The sequence below is a fragment of the Pararge aegeria genome, chromosome 15 (genome assembly GCF_905163445.1).
Source record: "Pararge aegeria chromosome 15, ilParAegt1.1, whole genome shotgun sequence".
In the NCBI taxonomy this organism is placed as follows: Eukaryota; Metazoa; Arthropoda; class Insecta; order Lepidoptera; family Nymphalidae; genus Pararge; species Pararge aegeria.
In genome coordinates this window covers 6,512,203-6,532,170 of record NC_053194.1, presented here as the reverse complement: position 1 = coordinate 6,532,170, position 19,968 = coordinate 6,512,203, and the positions used below count along the sequence as shown (strand labels likewise).

The 19,968-nt window shown below is 36.6% G+C and overlaps 2 protein-coding genes across 2 annotated transcripts; one reads left to right on the top strand and one right to left on the bottom strand.

Annotated features, from left to right (window-relative positions):
- Positions 1–698: 698 nt before the first annotated feature.
- On the top strand, positions 699–6,160 carry LOC120630045. Its single transcript, XM_039899173.1, has 6 exons — positions 699–710; positions 1,530–1,651; positions 2,887–3,043; positions 3,492–3,602; positions 5,215–5,349; positions 5,809–6,160. Exons 3-6 carry the CDS (start codon positions 2,954–2,956, stop codon positions 6,031–6,033), a joined length of 561 nt encoding a protein of 186 aa, XP_039755107.1. The 5' UTR covers positions 699–710; positions 1,530–1,651; positions 2,887–2,953; the 3' UTR covers positions 6,034–6,160.
- LOC120630129 (coagulation factor IX-like) lies at positions 6,074–16,148 on the bottom strand. The gene is made up of 12 exons (XM_039899280.1): positions 16,135–16,148; positions 14,354–14,513; positions 14,140–14,256; positions 13,261–13,389; positions 12,426–12,497; positions 11,397–11,558; positions 10,680–10,825; positions 9,556–9,718; positions 9,024–9,140; positions 8,758–8,883; positions 7,627–7,791; positions 6,074–6,085 (listed from the first exon to the last, which is right to left on the bottom strand). The coding sequence occupies exons 1-12, from the start codon at positions 16,146–16,148 to the stop codon at positions 6,074–6,076; spliced, it is 1,383 nt and encodes a 460-aa protein (XP_039755214.1).
- Positions 16,149–19,968: the final 3,820 nt, after the last annotated feature.

Here is a 19,968-nt window from a genome sequence, read left to right as displayed (position 1 = left end):
GTATTTATTGTTCTTACGTATCTTTAAGGTATTCGTACAATTATGTATTATTTTATTTGCGTAGAGTTCACAGAAAGAATACATAGCAGTTACACAGTAGGTTTGTACTTACTCGTATATGTGTTCCATTGCTTATAACTATTATATAATGTTAAGGATTACTTAAACGCTTCATAGCTATTAACTTACTTACTAACTCAACTTCATAGCTTAATATTAATATACTGAGGGGTGGTGATAACAAAAAAAAAACTCAGCTAAGTTTCTTGTGGACTCTTCTTAGACCAGGGCGCGTTTGGAACCCTCGTAGCATTCATACATATATGTTTACGTTCATACATATATGTTTACAATTATGTAAACATATATGTATGCTTCATAAGTGCTTGTGATAGGCTTACATGAATAAAGGAATTTTGAATTTGAATTTCGAATTTAAATAAAACGTAGCGGTTATCCCTCCTCCATGCTTTGGAGAAACCGTTTACCCATCTATCCCAGGTTATACTACCCATCACTCACATGCCTGACAACCTGCATTGGAGCATCGTGGGGGGTCTTTGCTCTGAAACCCTCTCTGTTGACGAGTGGGACGTTAAAAGGCCAATTAATAATTCAAATTTTTTTTTTTAACATTACAGCGTTCCATAAACATACTAAAAGATACTTTTACCAATCGCGAAGTAAAGCTTGGAGAACTGAGACATCATGTAAGTATCCTTCACATTAAACAGTAGATATAACCTGTGGATGTATAATATATGTATGTTATATATATAGATGTATGTATGTTAGCATTTGCATTTATAAAATCTATATTCATACCGGCCGATAGGCACAGTTTGCGGCGACCGTGATTTCTGAGTCAAAGACCGTGGGCTCGATTCCCACTACTGGAAAAATAAAAATGTTTGTGTGATGTGATGAGCATGAATGATGTGCCTGGGTGTTTATATGTATATTCTGAATATTTATGTATATTATATATATATTTATGTATATTACGACTACACACATCGCCACCAAGCCCCAAAGCAAGCGTAGTTTGCGTTATGGATACTAAGATGACTGATGAATATTTTTAAATAATATACATAAATACTTATAATATACACCCCGACTCTAAAAAACTTTCATTTTTATTAAAACATCTTTATTGCGTAGTAAAGGAGAAATTACAAATATACTTAAAAAAAATTAAAAGCAAAAGGCGACCTTATCACTAAAAGTGATCTCTGCCATCATGTTCATCATACAAATATTTTCCAGTGGTGGGAATCGAACCCAAAGCCTTAAACTCAGAAAGCCGGGTCACTGTCCTCGCGCCAATCGGCTGTTAATTGCATGATAAGGATGTTGCAAGCTATAAGTAAGAGCTATAAGAGATGACAAGTTGAGGACTCTCAACTTGTCATCCTTCCTCGCGTCAGCAATAGTTTATTGAAATACCTATTTATCAAACTTGCTCTTAGACCATTGTATCGTACTTCTAGATCATAATAATATTATGATATTATACAATATTACAGGTATTTATATTCCGTTTACATAACAAGTGGACGCTTTGGTATCGAGCCTTCTGCGCTGGGAGTATTATAACACACGAGAGAGTACTTACGTCAGCGCATTGTTTCCTTACCAATAAAAAGAGGTTTGTTACTTTACAGTGAATGAAAACATCGTGAGGAAACCTGCATATCTACGAGTTCTCCTTTATGTTCCCAAAGGTGAAGTCTACTAATCCGAACTTTGCCAATGTGTTGGACTACGACCTTATCCCTTCTCATGCCGTGGGGGACCTGTGCCCTGTAGTGGGCCGGCTCTACAGGAACCAAACTACAGGAATAAAACAAATATTAGACGGATCTCCGACTTGAGCTAGATTTTGGTCCACTATGGAGCTTATCATTTATTTAACACTTCAGCTATACTCATTGTAAATCATCCTAATGAGCCCAAGCAATGTAGTATACTGTTTCTGAGGTATTATTATCAAAATTAAGCTTAATTTGCTATACTCCGCAAAAAGCAGGAGAATCTGTGTGGTGTAATTTATAATTTCTTCAATCCTTATACTCCACACCAAACAGATCTTCGGCAATACCCTCTACGCACGTTTCGCTCCGAAACCGGAGAATCCTCAGGAGATGTTGATTTTACAATGAATAATTGTTAAGTCATTAAGCTTAATTTTGATAATATATCATGGATTTCCGAAAAGTAACGACTTATTCTATCCAATGTTTCTGAGGTTTTTAAGATTTAAAAACCAAGTTTGTCTGCTTAGAGGCTTCGGCCTTGGCTATTTAACAGCCTACCGACAAAGATGTGCCGCCAGGCGTCCCGCTAAGATAGGAGCTAATTAATGTTATCGGCTTTATATAATTGTCATACCCATAACAGGTTACCCCCACTATCTCAGACTGCATCAACAATTACAGTATTAGTAAGGGGTAGGGTGAGATAGCAGTAATGGGGCTAACTTGTTGAGGAATAAAAGAAGAAGAACATAGTGGCATTTCAACACTGTACGTAATGAAGTGCCTATATAATTTCTAGCCCTCAAAATAGGTTCAGACGTTTCGAAAATTTACCCTTTCAAATAAAAACATAGATACCTTTTTTTGTTGACGGGGGGAGAAATCTCCTGATTACAAGATACCCGAATTCTTGGGGGAGAGAATTTGGCTATTTTGGATTTCTACTCACTAAAACCCCATCGGTGGCCGGCCTTGGCACATGATGAGAGGCTCCGAGATCTCCTAAGAACGCATCGGTGTCCATAAAACACACTATTTACCATTTAATATTAACTATTGTTTGATATACTAATAATCGTCATATAGTTTACATAACAGGACTTTTATTTATTTTATTTATTTACAGGAGAAAACTTAATTTTGACCATATAAGAATCGTGGCAGGCATTCTACACGTCCAAGAGCAACAGCCAATGTTCGATGACGTCCAGCAATGGCGGATGATTGCCCACCTCTACTCGCAAAGGCTATATAGGTTCCCAGCATATGACTTGGCGATTGTGGTAATTACAACAAATAAATAAATATACTACGACAATACACACATCGCCATCTAGCCCCAAAGTAAGCTTAACTTGTGTTATGGGTACTACGATGACTGATGTTTATTTTTTATGAATAATATACATAAATACTTATAACATACAAACATTTTCCAAATGTGGGAATCGAACCCACGGCCTTGGACTCAGAAAGCAGGGTCGCTGCCCACTGCGTCAATCGGCTGTCAAATAGTTTTTTTTTTTTGTATGATGCTGTCTCGTTGTTCTCTATATTATATTACATGTGAGATGTACATTGATTTCACGGGTTTATCCGCAATCCGCACCAGCCCACTGAGTCAACTGACCAGCGCGGCGTGGTGGATTACAGCCTAAACCGCACCTGCAATAAACCGGACCTGAAATAATACGTTGATAATGATGAAGGAGTTATTTATTATCTTTACAGAAAGTAGATAAGTCATGGATATTCAACCAATTTGTCAACAAAATACCATACGCTACATTGGATCAAGATTTCGATGGCGTATGTGTAGGTACTGCGGTGAAAACTACAAAGGTATATATAAGTATATATGGAGATAAGTTATTTATGGAAAAGTTATTTAGTTAGTCATTTATGGATTTTTCTTTAAATTTCTTGTGAACTCGTTTGTAGAGGATTGGTGTTGTTGGTATTGTGCATTTTGTAGTGGTTGGCTGTTTGTATGGGTGAGTTTAGACTTTAAAATTTACAATATAATATTTTACAGACCTTGGATATATAGGCGGCTAGCTGCTGTGGGAACGGTACTGGTACTGCTACGGCAGTATAGGCAGCACCAGTCCTTTTCGGGGCGTGTTTTCGGTTAGATTTGGTGAAATGTATTGGGCCCGCGTCCGCCATGTGCGAAGTTTCCCGCCCTTTTCGTCAGTCAATTTCTTTTGATATTTTATATTTTAAGCTTCCCTAACTTTTATTAAACATATATACACCTGACATTGGCTAATCTGTGTAAAATCAGAAAAAAAAAGTTATTTATTACTTAAGGATTTTTTAAGTGCTAGAGTGGCGACTCTATAAACGCAACGCTGGTAGTGTTTGTAAGTGTATCTAGAGATGACATCAAACGAGTCACAGGGTCGCCTCAGACAGTACTTTGGAGATAGTGTGTAACCCTACAAAATACACTAGTTCAGCTATTGTCAACTGCCCATTTAGACGATAGTTAGGTTAGGTTAGTGATTGGGGATAAGACAGTAGATAGACATATTAATTTGTTTATCGTTTGATCAAAGTAATGCTTACTATTTCCATGGCGTCATTTGGACTGAGGTTCAATGGTAGCCTGCAGCGCTGCAAGCTCTCACGGTTGAGAGAGCAAGTAGAACAATGCTGGGCTATTAAAAGTATCCACTTTTAGTAGTCCAAACCTTTCACGTCATCATGGCGTTTCCATTATTAATTGGCGTTTAAGTAGTGGAATCTCCGTATTAATATGTAATCTTTGCATTTCTTAAAGTAGTTAAACGCGTACCCGTTTACCACAATAATATTAAGGGATTAAAAAATAGATCCCATAATACTATCGTGGTATGTACCCGTTGAACTAATATAAGAAATGTTTATTAATCACGAAAATCTTAGTTTGTAAATTTAGGTACAATTTTCGCGGACACTTGAGAATACAGACATTTTGATATAGAAATGTTATTTTGTATAATAATGACAAGTGAATTGCAAATAGTAAATTACCGGAGCGTAATTTTTATACACCTATTGAGATATTTGATAGCCGATTGGCGCAGTGGGCAGCGACCCTGCTTGCTGAGTCCAAGGCTGTGGGTTCGATTCCCACAACTGGACAATATTTGTGTGATCAACATGAATGTTTTTCAGTGTCTGAGTGTTTATCTATATATTATAAGTATTTATGTATATTATTAATAATAAATATTCATCAGTTATCCTAGTACCCATAACACAAGCTACGCTTACTTTGGGACTAGATCGCGATGTGTGTATTGTCGTAGTATATTTATTTATTTATTTATTTTTATTTATTTTTACCTATATAAGTATAATCCTATTCCTTGTCAAGATTTGTTGATTAAGAAAAAGCCATAGGTTATGATATTTTCGAGGTTATAAGCTGGTGATTAAACAGATTGTTTCAAATGTCTATTTGTAGAGTTGGTCAAGGGACCGATACCTATACGCAGCCAACTTCCACTTGACTAGTAGAAGAAATTGTGAACGGCAATTACTTAGAAGTTGCCTATTATATTATTGCACGGATTATGATGTCTCGATGTCTTCATCTACGGTAAGTTACGGGGATCTCCGAAAAGATACCGAGGGCGACATTGGAATTCGAGTAGGTGGCCCTCAGCATATGATGGGAAGCTTTTAAATCCCCTTCGAGCATGGCACCTTGTTGTTAGGCCTACATTTTTCTAATAAGGGACCTATTCTTTAGAGCTAGGATAAACAACCTGAGACACTGAAATGAACTTAATTAATCTGTATTATTAGGAGCGGCGATAGCCCAGTGGGTAGGAGATCGACTTTACTTTCGGAGGGACGAGTTCGGATCCCAGCACGCAACTCTAACTTTTCTAAGTTATGTGTGTTTCAAACAATTAAGATATCACCTGCTTAAACGGCGAAGGAAAATATCAAGAGCTTGCAAGCTTGTTTACATCTTAGATTTCATCATTACTGAAAATTTGGTGGGATTGCAGTTAAGGGCGTGTAAAATAATAGAAGTATGTGTCTTTTGCAGGAAATAGAAGGCGGTGGTCTAATATGCCACGGCACCGGCGATCCAGCAGAAGACGATAACCTCGGGCTCTTAGTTGGAGTATTATCGCTCATTAACATAGACCTTCCTTCTTTGCATAACCGTGTTGGCCCGTTTCACGCTTGGATAACTGATGATAGTTCTAAAACAAATATTAATCTTCAGTTGCTTTTTTCTTGTATCGCCCTACTTGGTATTACGTTTTAAGGAGTATGTACTTCTAGAAGAGGCTGTGGTGTATCTATATCTATTTAGGACCCTATAAAATAACAACAAACTCGTATTCTGCAACATTAGTCGCCAACTGACATTCAGTGTCTATTGTCCCTTGTAGCGATTGAGGGTACCGAATGTTAATAGGAGTTTGACAGTTGTATGATGGTAAATTTAATGCCCATTGAAATAGAGAATAGGTTTCCAGTTGCTCAAGTTCGTGGTCGCAAAAGCCACCAACCAAGTACCAAGATGCGCTGGTAGAACTTATTCGATCGTTACAACCAAAAGTTGGGCCTTTTGAAGTTTTCCCAATTCAATAAATGTTTTTTTTTCAAAGTCAGGTATTTCTTATTTCTTCGGCACCAGCTATTGTCCGCGCTTATAACGTGGAAAACCCGTGGGAACCGTTTCTTTGCCAGCGATAAAAAGTAGCCTTTGTTACTCTCAGTACCAAAAATCTAATTGATTTGTGGCTTAGTTTGGGGGTTAATCAAAGACAAACAAACAAACACACTTTCGCGTTTATAATATAAGTAAGGATGAACTACTGTTTATGTGATGTGAAAGCTACAATCGTTCATTTATTACTGCCTTGGCTTGAAGCAGTATTATTTCAATATTGTAAATCTCATGTTTCAAAATTATAGATCTTATCTTTGGGGGCATCAAGTTATGACATAAAAAACTAATCTTAAAGTAATTCAAATACAAAATTCTAAGTTGCTATTATAGTAGAAAGTCCCCAACGCTTTTGGCTACCTTATGGTTTTATTACCACCTTCATCTCACGACAATGAATCTGTCTAGGGCCGAATAAAGGGTAAAAACTTCTATGCACGCATCATAAGTGCCATATGCTATACGTCTAGCAACATTGAGATCACCTTAATGAAAGCATTGGATACTTCTTATAGAATCATCAGAATGTTGCGCACTAACTTGTACACTATAGTATCTGCCGCATAGTTGGAAAATCTCTCTAGAGGTTTACCACCGTGGCCGAAAGCAGTCAGGGACCTAATCACCTAGCAGTCATGGGTGTTTTTCTGCATATTATAAGTATTTATGGGTATTATATTCATAAAAATATTCATCAGCTATCTTAGTATTCAAAACACTGCGCTTACTTTGGGGCTGGATGGCGATGTAATGTCGTATTATATTTATTTATTATTTATTATTAATATTTACTATTATTATCATCAACATTATTGTCATCATATCAACCCAATACCGGCCTACAACAAGCCACGGGTCTCCTGACACAATGGGAAGGGGTTAAGGCCATAATCCACCACGCTGGCCCAGTGCAGATTGATGGACTTCACACTCCTTTGAAAACATTATGGAGGACTCTCAGGTATTCTGGTTTCGTAACTATGTTTTCCGTCATCGTTGGAGCAAGTAATATTTTAAGTGGATTGAACTAGGATTTGAAACCGCCCCCGAGAGTGTCGAAGTCGTACCCACTGGTCTATCACCACTTTCCACCAGCTAGTAGTAAATAAAACTAATTCAAAATAGCAAAAAGTTTGCTTGTATTGTAAAGATTAAACTGAAGAATCTTAGCTCTAATTGGTTTACAGAACATCGGTTTCTCTCAATGTACGAGTAGTAGGCTGAAACTCTTGTAAAGAATGAGCCAACGCGGTATCGATGTCCACTGACGACGCCAACTAGTATGCCTTTTCCTCCCACTTCATTGGGATCGCCCGTGTTAGCGCAAACAAGAGGTCCACCAGAATCACCCTGCAATAAAAAGCGCTATATATGATTTAATTTATAAAAAACAGAGGATTTAAATTCGACGCTTATGCTTATATCAGTTAAGATACTTCATGATGCCTCACAGATCCGAGACAGACCGATGCAGCGTAAAATACGATTAGAACGTATATTAGGTAGGTACAGGACAGTTTTTTGTTCATTCGGGATTAGTCGGAAGACTTAAGAAGAAATTGTACACATGTAAAAATTGTTTAATTTGCTGATGATGAAAATATTCGAGTTTTATTAATGATTAATTTAATTTATTTGAATATGTCACCTGCCGTCCGTCCGCATTAATATTATTAGGTACTATTTATCCAATAAAAAAATGCCCTTAACAGCAATCATACTTATTATGCTAACTAGGTATTTTTGGCTATTTATGGCTCTAGAAGTTATTGTAGAGCTATAAATGAAAAAGAAAAATATCAAATCTCGGTGAGATTCTTCTCTTACATAAAGTAATGACATGTCCCTACCTTAAATAGAGTCGTCCTTAAAAATTCAACTTATTCCAATCCATCCATCGTAATCGTAATTCCTAGTCTACCAAATTTTTATTTAAAACTTACGATGCGAACTTAAGTTGGTCTTATTTTACTTAAGTCTTTGAAATTTTATTACTATTTTTTAACTCTTTATTTGTACACCACTATGAAGTTAGGAAAATAAAAAAAAACAATAGAAATAGAATACAAAAGACGGCCTTATCGCTTAGTAGCGATCTTTGCTACGCAACCTTTGGATAAGACACCACCTGTCCGCCCTCGCTCATCGACAAGATGGTGGTGTAAAATTTTCTTGAATATCAGCAACAATCAGTGTGATTGCTTAATCTTATCATCGTGCAAACGCCAAGACGCATTATGTACAACGACCAACCCCGTATTTCCAATTTCAAATTGCCATCAACTTTAGTAGTTGTACTATTAAAAAAGTTCTTACCTTTCCAACGTCAGTTAAAGCGCTAGAAGTGCAAACAAATAATCGCATATTTCTTCTATGCATATAGTTGCAATTCCTTGCAGATATGAGTTTTAAATTTGCGAGAAGAAGTTTATCTGACGTTGCCTGAAAAAATATCTGTATAAAATATCATTTGTAGAGTAGGTAATTATTTATTTTAATCATATAATTACACTCTTTATATATATATTAACGAAAACAAATTAGAAAGGAGACTCAAGAAGGAGAATATGTTTTATCGTTACCTTTCCGGAAATCCGCCCAAAACCAGACACCAGACATTCTCCGATGTAGTCGGTATTTATCGAAGCAATCGGTATGAAATCAACGTAACTATTGTAGATAAAAGGCCTGTGAGTCCACTGTAATAGTGTATCTATTAGTAATTAAAATTAAAATAATAACTAAACCGGTCAAGTGGAAATCATACTATTAACGAGCCCCGGGGGTCCAAAATTTGCAATGAAATCTAATAATATAATTATTACAGTATAACTGAGGTAGTATAACTATATCTGTATCTATCTGTGTCAACTAATACTTAATTTGAGACTTTACACTTTTGTGCACTACGGAGATAGAGGGAGGAAAAAGATTTTAGTTTTATGGCCGGAATGACATAGGTCTGACAGAAATACGTTGTAAATAACTTATAAATAATCGTTAAATAAGAATTACAGTATGTTGTCTGAGCTATAGTCATAAGTCCCATAAGAGAGGAAGTCATTGCCAATATTAAACGGCTGATGATGAATGCATTTATTTTATAATATTCACCAAAATAGCTATGTCATCTCTTGGAAATCTATAAGTCCTTGGATACACAACGTCCTTCAAAGTCCGCCATTGACCTTCTTCATCGGAATCAATTTGACTGCGGTAACCGCGGTTTCTTAGGTTGCCAGCCACGGCGTACTTATTCACCAAGGAATTCTTCTTTCTGAAAGAGATCGGTAGGTTCAAATATTATGAATGCGAAAGTGTTCGGTTGTTTGTCTGTCATTTCTTAAAGCTCTATCTAGAAGAACCAATCGACCAGATTGTTTAAGCTTCATAGTGTTAGCTGAAAGGACGGAGATTAAAGTAACATAGGCTTCTTTTTATCCCAGGAATACTTTCTACTTAACTACTTAGTAGACTAGAGTTAGCCCCAATCACGGGACGGAACCATTCCATCAGATCTTATCATTTAAATATTTTTCAAACTTTAACTGAGGAACAAATAAGACGTTTGGAAGTTGTTTCCTTGGACTTGACTTCCTATGACTCTATTGATGTAGTGAGTCAATCTTGAAACGCTATTCACCAGATCAGGGTCGCCACTTGCACCTTGGGATCTCAACATGCCTCGAACCTACCTTGCTATGTGGCCTGGCCACTGCCATTCTAGCTTTGCAACACGTTGATCTATCTCGTTAGATAGAACTTGATCACGCAGATATAGAATAGAATAGAATATAATACTTTATTGGGCACAAAGAAACAAGTACAATTATAATGGTATACAGAAAGACACATTAGTTATTAGTTAAATGATCCAAGCAATTGTTACATATATAATACTTTAAGCTATATAAGCTATTTTGAGGTTTCTTTTGCGACTTATACATAGATAATTAGTTAGTGATCATGTTGCGAAACTTAGACATTACTCGCAACTGTAAGATTTTGATCTTCTGCCAAAAATGGATTATGACCGAGAAAATGTGATGGAGCTTCTCAAACACTGCATAACCAAATATGTATACTCTTGCCTAAAATATAGCAATGAATTTGTTTTTCTTCGAAAGAGAAAAATATTCATCCAATTAGATCGGTTCAATTTTGAGCTTGATTTGTTGAAACATTACAGAAAGAAAAAAATAAACATTAGCAAGTGGTTAATAAAATAAAAAACTTACACGCCTATGCCACACATTTTAAAACAAACATTCTGATCCCGCGTGAAGCAATGAGCTGCTGAAAGCAGTTTAGTTGGAGAGGTGATCACGCCCCCGCAGAACGTGGCGTATATGCGTGTCCTTTTGACCAACATCTTAAATGCTATCTGAGTACAACATATACAACTGTATTGTAAGTTTAAACGCCACATTTACGTTAACGTACATTTTTCATTTTATATGAAGATGATACAAAAGTTAAGTGTGTTGACTTGAGTCTTTAAGTTGAGAAAGTCTTTAAGTCACTTAACTAAACTTAACCCTTTAATTTTGCTCTATATAATATCTATTACCTATTTTTCATTTTTATGAGCAAGTTTTTTTTATGTGTAATAATACCTATGTGATTATTGTGTTGCCACCTGGAACTTTCGCCAGGCACAGTACCGAAAGCTTAAGGAGCTAAGAATTTCTTAATAGAGAAACCCAATAGGTACTATTCATTGGCTCGTCACGGTGGTCCTACCAAGGACCTCGTGGTCCGCAGTCGTACATGCTCACCACTAAACCAACAAAGCAGAAAGCAGAGGCCATACATATTATTATGCCAATGAGATAGTTACTACTAACTCATTTTATTACGCGCCTCACAACGAAAGTTATATTTTGGCACTGGTTTTAGGCCATTTAAGCTTTCAAAAAATGAATCCTTTGCTTGAACACAGATGAAACATTTACCTGATATGGTACATCACCCAGTTTGGCTGGCCTGCCATTGACAACACGTGGCACAAAGTCATTCAAATGGAGGTCCGATTCATTATCACTTTTACTAACAGACACGTCTAAAAGATTTATCAAAATAAAAGTAAAATATAAATAAAATGTAAACATGAAGAAAGATTACAAAACATCGATCAAAAAAAATTATATTGTCAGATATGACGGAATTTTTATGAATCCACGGTTTTTAAAATGATAATATAAACAGTGTATGTATCCCACGATGTGTTTGTATCCTCTTTGTAGAGGCTAAACACAAAAGGATAGCTTTTTTATGTTTCTATATCAACTTTCACAAATATGGTGAAGATAGAATATGTTTTTTGAGTGGTATTCTTTGCTCCAAGTGTTTTGTAGGGAGTTCCATACCAAGGTATTGTGCCGTTTGAGTGTAGTGGCTCGTCGGGGGTCTGCTGTGTTGCTACCAATGCTGCGTTTACCGGTGCGAGCGTGTGTCGGTTCAAGCATAGCTCTCTGCACCATGAACCTTCTTATGATGCCCATAGTTAGCGACCACTGTCAGAGCCATAGGTCTGATCACTGGCAACACTCACTGTTCGAAGACTCCCGAGAAATTACCCAACCGAAACTCATCTGTTCAAGAGACCCTGGGACCTAAGCAGTCCGGGCTATCACCCTTTTGAAAGTACACCGGGAAAAGAAATGTATGACTCCCAGTTCGTAATATATCCACTCCAAACTTTTAGTGGTACGATCGCAGGGAGCCGTCGGTCGTCGACAAGTATTTTCCATAGCTAAAGTGCTAAATGGCATTTCTAGCGTCTTCTTATTAAGATTTCTTGGTGAATAAATAAAACTATATAAAAATAGCAAACATTTTGTATGTATTGTCATGATTAAACTGAAGAATCTAATATCTAGCCCTTTTATAGAACAGTGGTTCCTCTTGATGTAAGGGTAGAATTCTGAGACCCTTGTAAAGAAGGAGCCAACGCCTGGTTCATGTCCACTGACAATCCCTACCAGTATGCCCTTTCCTTCAACTTCGTTGGGATCGCCCGTGTTATAGCATACGAGGGGGCCACCATAGTCACCCTGTAATCATGAAAAATATGATTATTTGTAACCGGAAGTTTTTTTTAATAGAAGCGACTGTGCTTCTGTGATAACTTCAGCGATAATTATTATGTTTCTTCCGTTCCACCATCATATTCATCATCAAATAGACTGCTGGACATGAGGCTTTTGTAGGGAGCCATATACCATTGCTTGTGTCGCTTGGGTCCAGCTGCTTCCTGCGATCCGTTAAATGTCATCTGTCCAACTCGTCGGTGGTCTATAATCGCTGTGTTTACCGATTCGAGATCGCCATTGCAGGACCCCAACGTCCATCATTTCTCCGACCCATAAGCACCGTTAATTGCCACTTCAGCTTTGCGTCGCATTGAGCTATAACCGAAGAACCGGTATTCTTCCGATTTAGCCATTGCTGATTTGATACTAAGAGCAAAGCTCTTTATTTTTTATTTATTTATTTATTTATTTAAATATAGCTCTATCCATCGCCGCGCTGAGTGAATCTGAGCATTCTTATGAAACCCAAAATCAGCGACCACGTTTCGGAGCCATAACTGGCTACACGCACTATTCGAAGAATTTAGTCTTCAGGCTCAGGGCCTCGTATTTTGGACGAAAATATGTCCAGGTGTTTCCCGAACGCTGCCCAAACGAATTCTTCCGATTACTTCTGTCCAATGTGTGAGGTTTGTTTAAAGATTGATGAGAAGGCTTTAAACCGTTGAGCTAGTGAGGCTATTATAGTACACGGAAAATACCACATGTTTGTACAAAACCTTACCTTGCTAACGTAAGTCACTAGGTCGGAAGTGCAGATAAAATTGCGCATATTTCTTCCTGCATACTTTATGATGCATGCCCTATAAGGAATTAGTTGCAGATATGCCACTAGAAGTTTTTCAGACAGCTCCTAAAATTACATATTAATGTTATAAATACGAAAATGGTTCATTTTGTCTGTTTGTTTGCTAAATATGTTCGGCTCAGTCACTTTAAGAATTTTGAGAAAATTTGGCAGAAATGTATACTGCATCCAAGAGATTTTAGATGCATAGTATACAAATACTAATGTATAAAATACCGGTGCATGTAATACCAATACTAAATATGGCAAAAAGATTAAAAGCTTTCATAAAAAATAATCATACTTATTTGTTAAATAATAAGATAATTTAGGAAAATGTAATTTTGTTAGTCTATATATATATATATATATTTTTCTCAACTAAGTATTCAATCACAATGTTCCACAGCGAAGCGTGGCAGGGTACAGCTAGTTACCTATATATGTTGTGTAGTATGTATTGATGCTTTAAACTTAGCTATTTAAATATTATTACCTACTGAAGGTTCTTGAAGGGTTAGCCTTTTTTTAAACCGGTTGTATATGTTCATATTTATAGTTTCACTAGCGGTTCCTCGCGACTTCGTCCGAGTGAAACTTTTGCTAAGCTAATTCTTAAAATTTCATTTAACGACCTACCGCTGCACCGACCAATAGCCAAAGGCGTATGTATAATCTTCCCCAAGAATTAAGCTCGCAAATGCAAGATATTTCCAATTTAAGTGGTAGTTTCACAAAAATGTGTGTTCAAAAAAAAACAACTCTCGGCTACATCATTAGTGAAGATAAAGATAGATACAGACAGTAAGAGCTTACCTTTTTGGAAATCCGCCCAAAACCTGACACTAGACATTCTTCAACGTAGTCTTTACCCTTTTTAGCGATGGGAATGAAGTCAACGAAACTATTGTAGATAAAAGGCTTGTGAGTCCACTGAAAAAATTAAATTAAATTGTATTTTGATCTGTCGCTGTGAAGACTCGAATTACTCTAATCGGAACTCATTGATGATGATCTTAGAAATATTTACCAAAATAGCTATGTTATCTTTTGGATATATGTATGACCTTGGATAAACCACGTTCTTCAAAGTCCGCCATTGCCCTTGTTCATCGGAATCGTTTTGGCTGCGGTAACCGAGGTTTCTTAAGTTGCCAGCCACAGCGTACTTATCTTTCAAGGAAGTCTTGCTGTTGAGAATTATTATCGATCGAATTATTATTCTGAATAAGTATACAAGAGGTTACATCGGTAGGTAATTCTAAGCGCATTATCAAAAGCGAAATTAAACACACCCGCGTAACGTAAAACTTGGACCGCGTTTACGCTTTATATACTGTGCAAATAGAAGAGAAGAGAAGATAAGTGGTTGCATTTTATATCAGTTAAAGAGAATAGAAGAATACTAAATATAGGACGACAATACACATATCGCCATCTACTTAGTCCCAAAGTAAGCATAGCTAGCTGCAGTGGCGTGCATAGAGGGTATGCACAGGGTAAGCAGATGATATAAAATGAAGAATGTCTCCAGAACTAGTTATAAATACTTTAGGTTAGGCTTTCTATAACTCTTACAATGCCTATCCTTAAGTTTTTTATAAGTCATACGTGAGATTTTTTTTCATTTTATATCATCTGCATACCCTGTGCATACCCTCTATGCACGCCACTGGCTAGCTGATGAATATTTGTATGATTAATGTACGTAAATATTTATAATAGTAAACAAATAAACACCCTGACACTGAAAAACATTAATGTTCATCACACAAACATTTTCCAGTTGAGGGAATCGAACCCACAGCCTTGGACTCAGAGAGCAGGGTAAATCAGCCGTCAAAAAAAGAAGCTCGCAAGCGTCAGGGGTGGTGGCCCCTGATGCTTCAGGAAGTGTATAGGAATATGGTAGAATCTATGATACCACCTGGCTCGATTTTCTTGCGTAGTAAAATTAAGGTCCGCCAGAGCGACAGCTTTAATGATCCTCTGTTTTCGCTGTAGCGGTATTATTTAAATATTAATAAAATTAATGTAAATGGTACTAAGTAGAATTTAAACAATTTCAAATAAAATAAAAAGTCGGTTTACGATATATAAAGGAAAACGATGGAATTAAGGAATGCAACTTGAACAGTTTATTTCCTATGTCCTTAGGAAATCGTTTTAAAAATAATAAAAAATCATACGCCAAGATGTCAAAGATTATGAAGCAAATATTCTGGTGGGTGGTAAAGCAATAAGCTGCCGATAGTAATTTGGTTGGAGAGATGATTACTCCTCCGCAGAAAGTGAAGTACATGTGGCCTCTTCTAGCCAACTTCTTGAACGCTATCTGAGTACAAAAAAAACAAATCGTCATGATCGTAGCAAAGTGGCGGTTTTGGTTCCATTCAAATTTTACACCTTTTGGCGCCATTTAAAATAATTAAGATTTATTTTAAAATATATTGAAATGAAAAAAAAAACTTATTTATATCCTTCGCAAACCACAACGTCACGACATGAAGTAAACGTATTGATATTTCATGTCAGAGATGTAAAACACCGGAATGCTAAATTTCTTGGCGGCACGTCTTTGCCGGCAGGGTGGTAGCCACTAGCCACGGCGTATTAGCATAAAGAATCCACCGTCATCAGTGATCGATATGATATAAATCTCACATTTCAATGCTACAATTTGAGTGGAGTAGGTTTTGAGTCGATTTGAAATCACTCGAGCGCACAAAACCAAAGTTTATGCATATTAGTGTGTGAATTAACCAAAAGGAATTACTTAAACTCACTGAAACCATCCTCATGAGAATTTACCTGGTAGGGGACATCACCCAGTTTGGCCGGCCTACCATTCACAACGCGGGGCACGAAGTCATTTAAATAGAGACCAGATTCATTATTGCTTTTCCTTAAAGACGCTTCCAAGGGGCGAATTAAAATAATCGCAAAATAAAAATAAATTGTAAACATTAAGAAAGATTATAAAACATTGATAGGAATATATCCTTTTTGTCAGATGGTGATAGAACCCACAGATTATTATTTATATTTTGAAAAGCTCTAATTCTAAAGGTTTTAGGCTCTCGGCTCTTTCAAACCGGCGGTACACAGAATATTTGTAAGCTCATAAAAGTGCATATAAAATAGGCCTATTTCAACTACTTAAAATTAATCGCTGCGTGTGTTCCAAGCCCTAGAGTTTTCAGTATAACTATTTACTCCTTTTACATCCTCCTTTTTAATAAGCCTTTACACATGTCCCAAATAATAAAGCCTCATAAACAATACCTGGCTGGTATTTTAGGTGGGCGCGGGCCTTTTATTTTTTTTTTTCATTTTACATTAAACAAGAAAATAAAATTAATCGTTAGGGTTGGTACTTTATTTGTGTGTAGTATTGTGTTTCATTGGAATTATTAAATACCTCACGGGTAAAAAAATACCTTACGGGTCAAAATTGCTGTTGGGTTAGGTGGAATCGGCTTGTCCATGGTAGTTTAAAGAAAACCATAGAGCTATCAAATTCAAAAAGTTATGTGTTCCTATAATATCAAATACAGATTGTAAAGGGTTACTACTTGGAGCTATATGTACACGCGTCGAGTCTAGGTTCTGGTTCAGTAAGGGAAAGATAGACGAAGTTGTGATGATTTATTGGTTTCATCTTCTTCTTTATAGAATACTGAATCTGACAACATTTTTGACGCAACAGTCTGCATCGTGACTTAAAGTAAGACGTTTTGGGGCAACTTTTTCTTTGAAAATTTCTGTTCGCCGGGATTTAAAACATATTGGTAAATCACATGGAACCAAATACTATCCAGCTGCTACACAGAATTTCAGGAAATCTGTGTGTAGGCAAAAAAATTTACACCAAATCGATTTGTTTGTGTTGTAGTTGTTTTAAAAAAAAAATCGTTCATTATTTAATAAGCAAGCGATGTGCATTGTCTATGCAATATCGTCGCTTTTACTGTTTATTGTGTTATGTAAAATAAATAAAGAGCACAAGTCACATTTATTTTCCTATCCCAACTCCAATGAATATTTTAAAATGCCACCTATTAAACTATCGATGGACTAACAGGTATGAAAGTATCTTACAACCTGATGCAAGCCGCAAATTTCAGTTTCTTTTCCTAAAAGTGCTGTCTGTTTGTTGCAGATGGCGCTTTTGTACTTCCGTAATAGTACTAAAACCATTAGTTAGATGGCGCTGCACAGAAAATTTAAAGACCTTTATCTCGCTCGTCCTAGTCAAGCCTAATACCAAAATACCAAATTATCATCTGAATTATGATGAAGGATTAATTTCAGTGTTAGCCAAGGCACATTAAGGGTTCATTTTTCAAACATAGTTTAGGCAGCTGCTGGTTTAATGTACAGATTGTTACTAAAAGTGGCAAGGAGCGTAGAGGAGTTAGAATAGAATTCTGAGGATAAAAATCCGGAATAGGACAACTTTCGGAAAAGCATATAATCAATGACATCTACAAAAGCAGTAGCAAGCTGAATTATTAAATTTTCGTACCAGTGTCTCAAATATGTTACTGACCATTTGAAAAAGCTAGGTTTATCTATTTAAGGTTTTTCTAATAAAAGCTTTTTGAAGACATAATAAAGACAAAAACTACCGCGTCGCTCAACAATTATAATTACATAAATAATTTTAACGCCCCCACAATCTCCTCTAGGGCTAATTTTTTTCGAAATCTGATAGTAGTGACCTTAATTTAACAAACATGAAACTTTTATTAAATTTTAAGTCTGTGGGAATTTTAGTATAAAATTTTCATTTTTTTTCATTAGCACCCCCGTAACCGATTTTGTGATTTAAACTTAATTCAATACATTCTTGTTTGCTCGTAACACACCCAAAAAAAAAATGGCCATTTCGAAAGCCAAATTTAAAAAATTAAATCAAAAAGGCAACCTTATCGCTAAGTAGCGCTCTCTTCCAGGTAACCTTAGCATTAAGAAAAACAATAGAAACCGAGTTATGGTGGTACCCACTACCTATATAAAATAAAATGTGGCTGACACTATGTTTATTATACCGCACTGGTCATGACTCCTGTCAAATATTAAAAGGTATTTCTGGTGTAACAAACAAGACAAAAACTTCATATCGCACTGGTGTAAAAATCTCGTGTAACCTGGCCTCAGAATAATAAATTTCTTTATTATGAGGACCTAGCAGAACTGTGTGACAAAGGCTTGCATTTCGTTTCCCAAAGTCATGTTTTGGAAGCGTGCACATTAATAAATTCCTCCACGATTGGTGCTGGAGTGTTGAAATATTGGCTTTGTGCTGTAAAAAGATCATAATGCCCTGAAAAAAATAAAATAGGTACTAATCTTGTTTTTTGTAGAAAAAATAAAGAGCTACGTTGATAGATACATGGATACACTGTCATACGGACACACATAATAATGTTCTAACACCCCTCTCATGTCTTGCGGGTTAAAAAGATTAGCTGCGAAGAACTCCTACAGCGAAGGTACGAGCAGGTACTTCTCGTAAGTGAACGTCTAACTAATTTCCTTACTTAACTATATCTTAGTTCGGAGGTGATTTCAGACGGCGTGCATTAAACATCAGGTGTATTGCGTCTGTAGTCGGGCCCTGACGGAAACTGAAGGCGGGGGCCGGAACTCGCTTCATAAATTATAACTTCCTCTAGTTTAGAGTGCGATAGATGTGTTGGATCTCACTAGGTGGTTTTGTTTAATTTCTCAGCTTATTAGTGTCCCACTGTTGGGCATAAGCCTTATGGGCTCTCTCTTCTATGCGACTTCCGCGTTTCTTAAGGATCCCCGTTGATGCAACGTTTCCGGGCTTTAACTCTTGTTATCACATTGTTTCCGCTAGAAACAACAACTTAACGTTTTTTTATTCCGCTACAATTTAGCCCTTGACTGCAATCTCACCTGGTGGTAAGTGATGATGCAGTCTAAGATGGTAGCGGGCGAGCAGTGGCTTGCACTTCATACATGCATAAAAACACTGCATACCCTAAAATATAGTATAACTCATAAGCATCTTCCTTCTTTATGCATACCCTGGTCAAAAACCCTATGCACGCCACTGTGGGCTAGCCTGTTAGGGAGTATGGTAGTTTAACGGAAGGTCTAACCCGGTTTCTACGCGACATAGCGCCGGAACACTAAATCACTTAGAGCACGTATTTGTCGATAGGGTGGTAACTAGCCACGGCCAAAGCTTCCCACCAGACCAGACCAGAGAAAATTTAGAAATTGTAATTTTTTTTTTTTGCCCCTGCCGTGAATAGAATCCGGGAACTCCTATAACATATTAATATAATCAATCAATAGCCTATAACATTCCACGGCTGGACTAAAGGCCTCTCCTGATTAAAGGTACTAAGATTAAAAATAGTTATGTTAAAGTTTATATCTATATATTTTAAAAGTATAAGAGACTCAAAACCGAGGCCATGAAAATATACGACCTTAACAATCTACAAACAAGCTACAAAAAAATCTTAATATCATCAGGAGGTATAAGTTTGTAAGTTTATAAGTGTGTATAATTAAAACAATACTAAATTATCTTCTTGTTCTATAGAGTTCTACAACAATAAAAAGGCATATGTATAAGTGAATAATAACTATATTGTTACGAGT

Excerpts from the sequence above, each read along its gene's own strand:
- LOC120630045 (XM_039899173.1), top strand. The coding sequence starts at position 2,954 with ATGTTCGATGACGTCCAGCAATGGCGGATGATTGCCCACCTCTACTCG. Across the intron at positions 3,044-3,491 it reads CATATGACTTGGCGATTGTG|AAAGTAGATAAGTCATGGAT; the intron begins GTAATTACAACA and ends TTATCTTTACAG. Across the intron at positions 3,603-5,214 it reads CTGCGGTGAAAACTACAAAG|AGTTGGTCAAGGGACCGATA; the intron begins GTATATATAAGT and ends GTCTATTTGTAG.
- LOC120630129 (XM_039899280.1), bottom strand. Across the intron at positions 14,257-14,353 it reads AAGATAACATAGCTATTTTG|TGGACTCACAAGCCTTTTAT; the intron begins GTAAATATTTCT and ends TAATTTTTTCAG. Across the intron at positions 11,559-12,425 it reads TTGAAGGAAAGGGCATACTG|TTCTTCATGTTTACATTTTA; the intron begins GTAGGGATTGTC and ends GTTTTGTAATCT.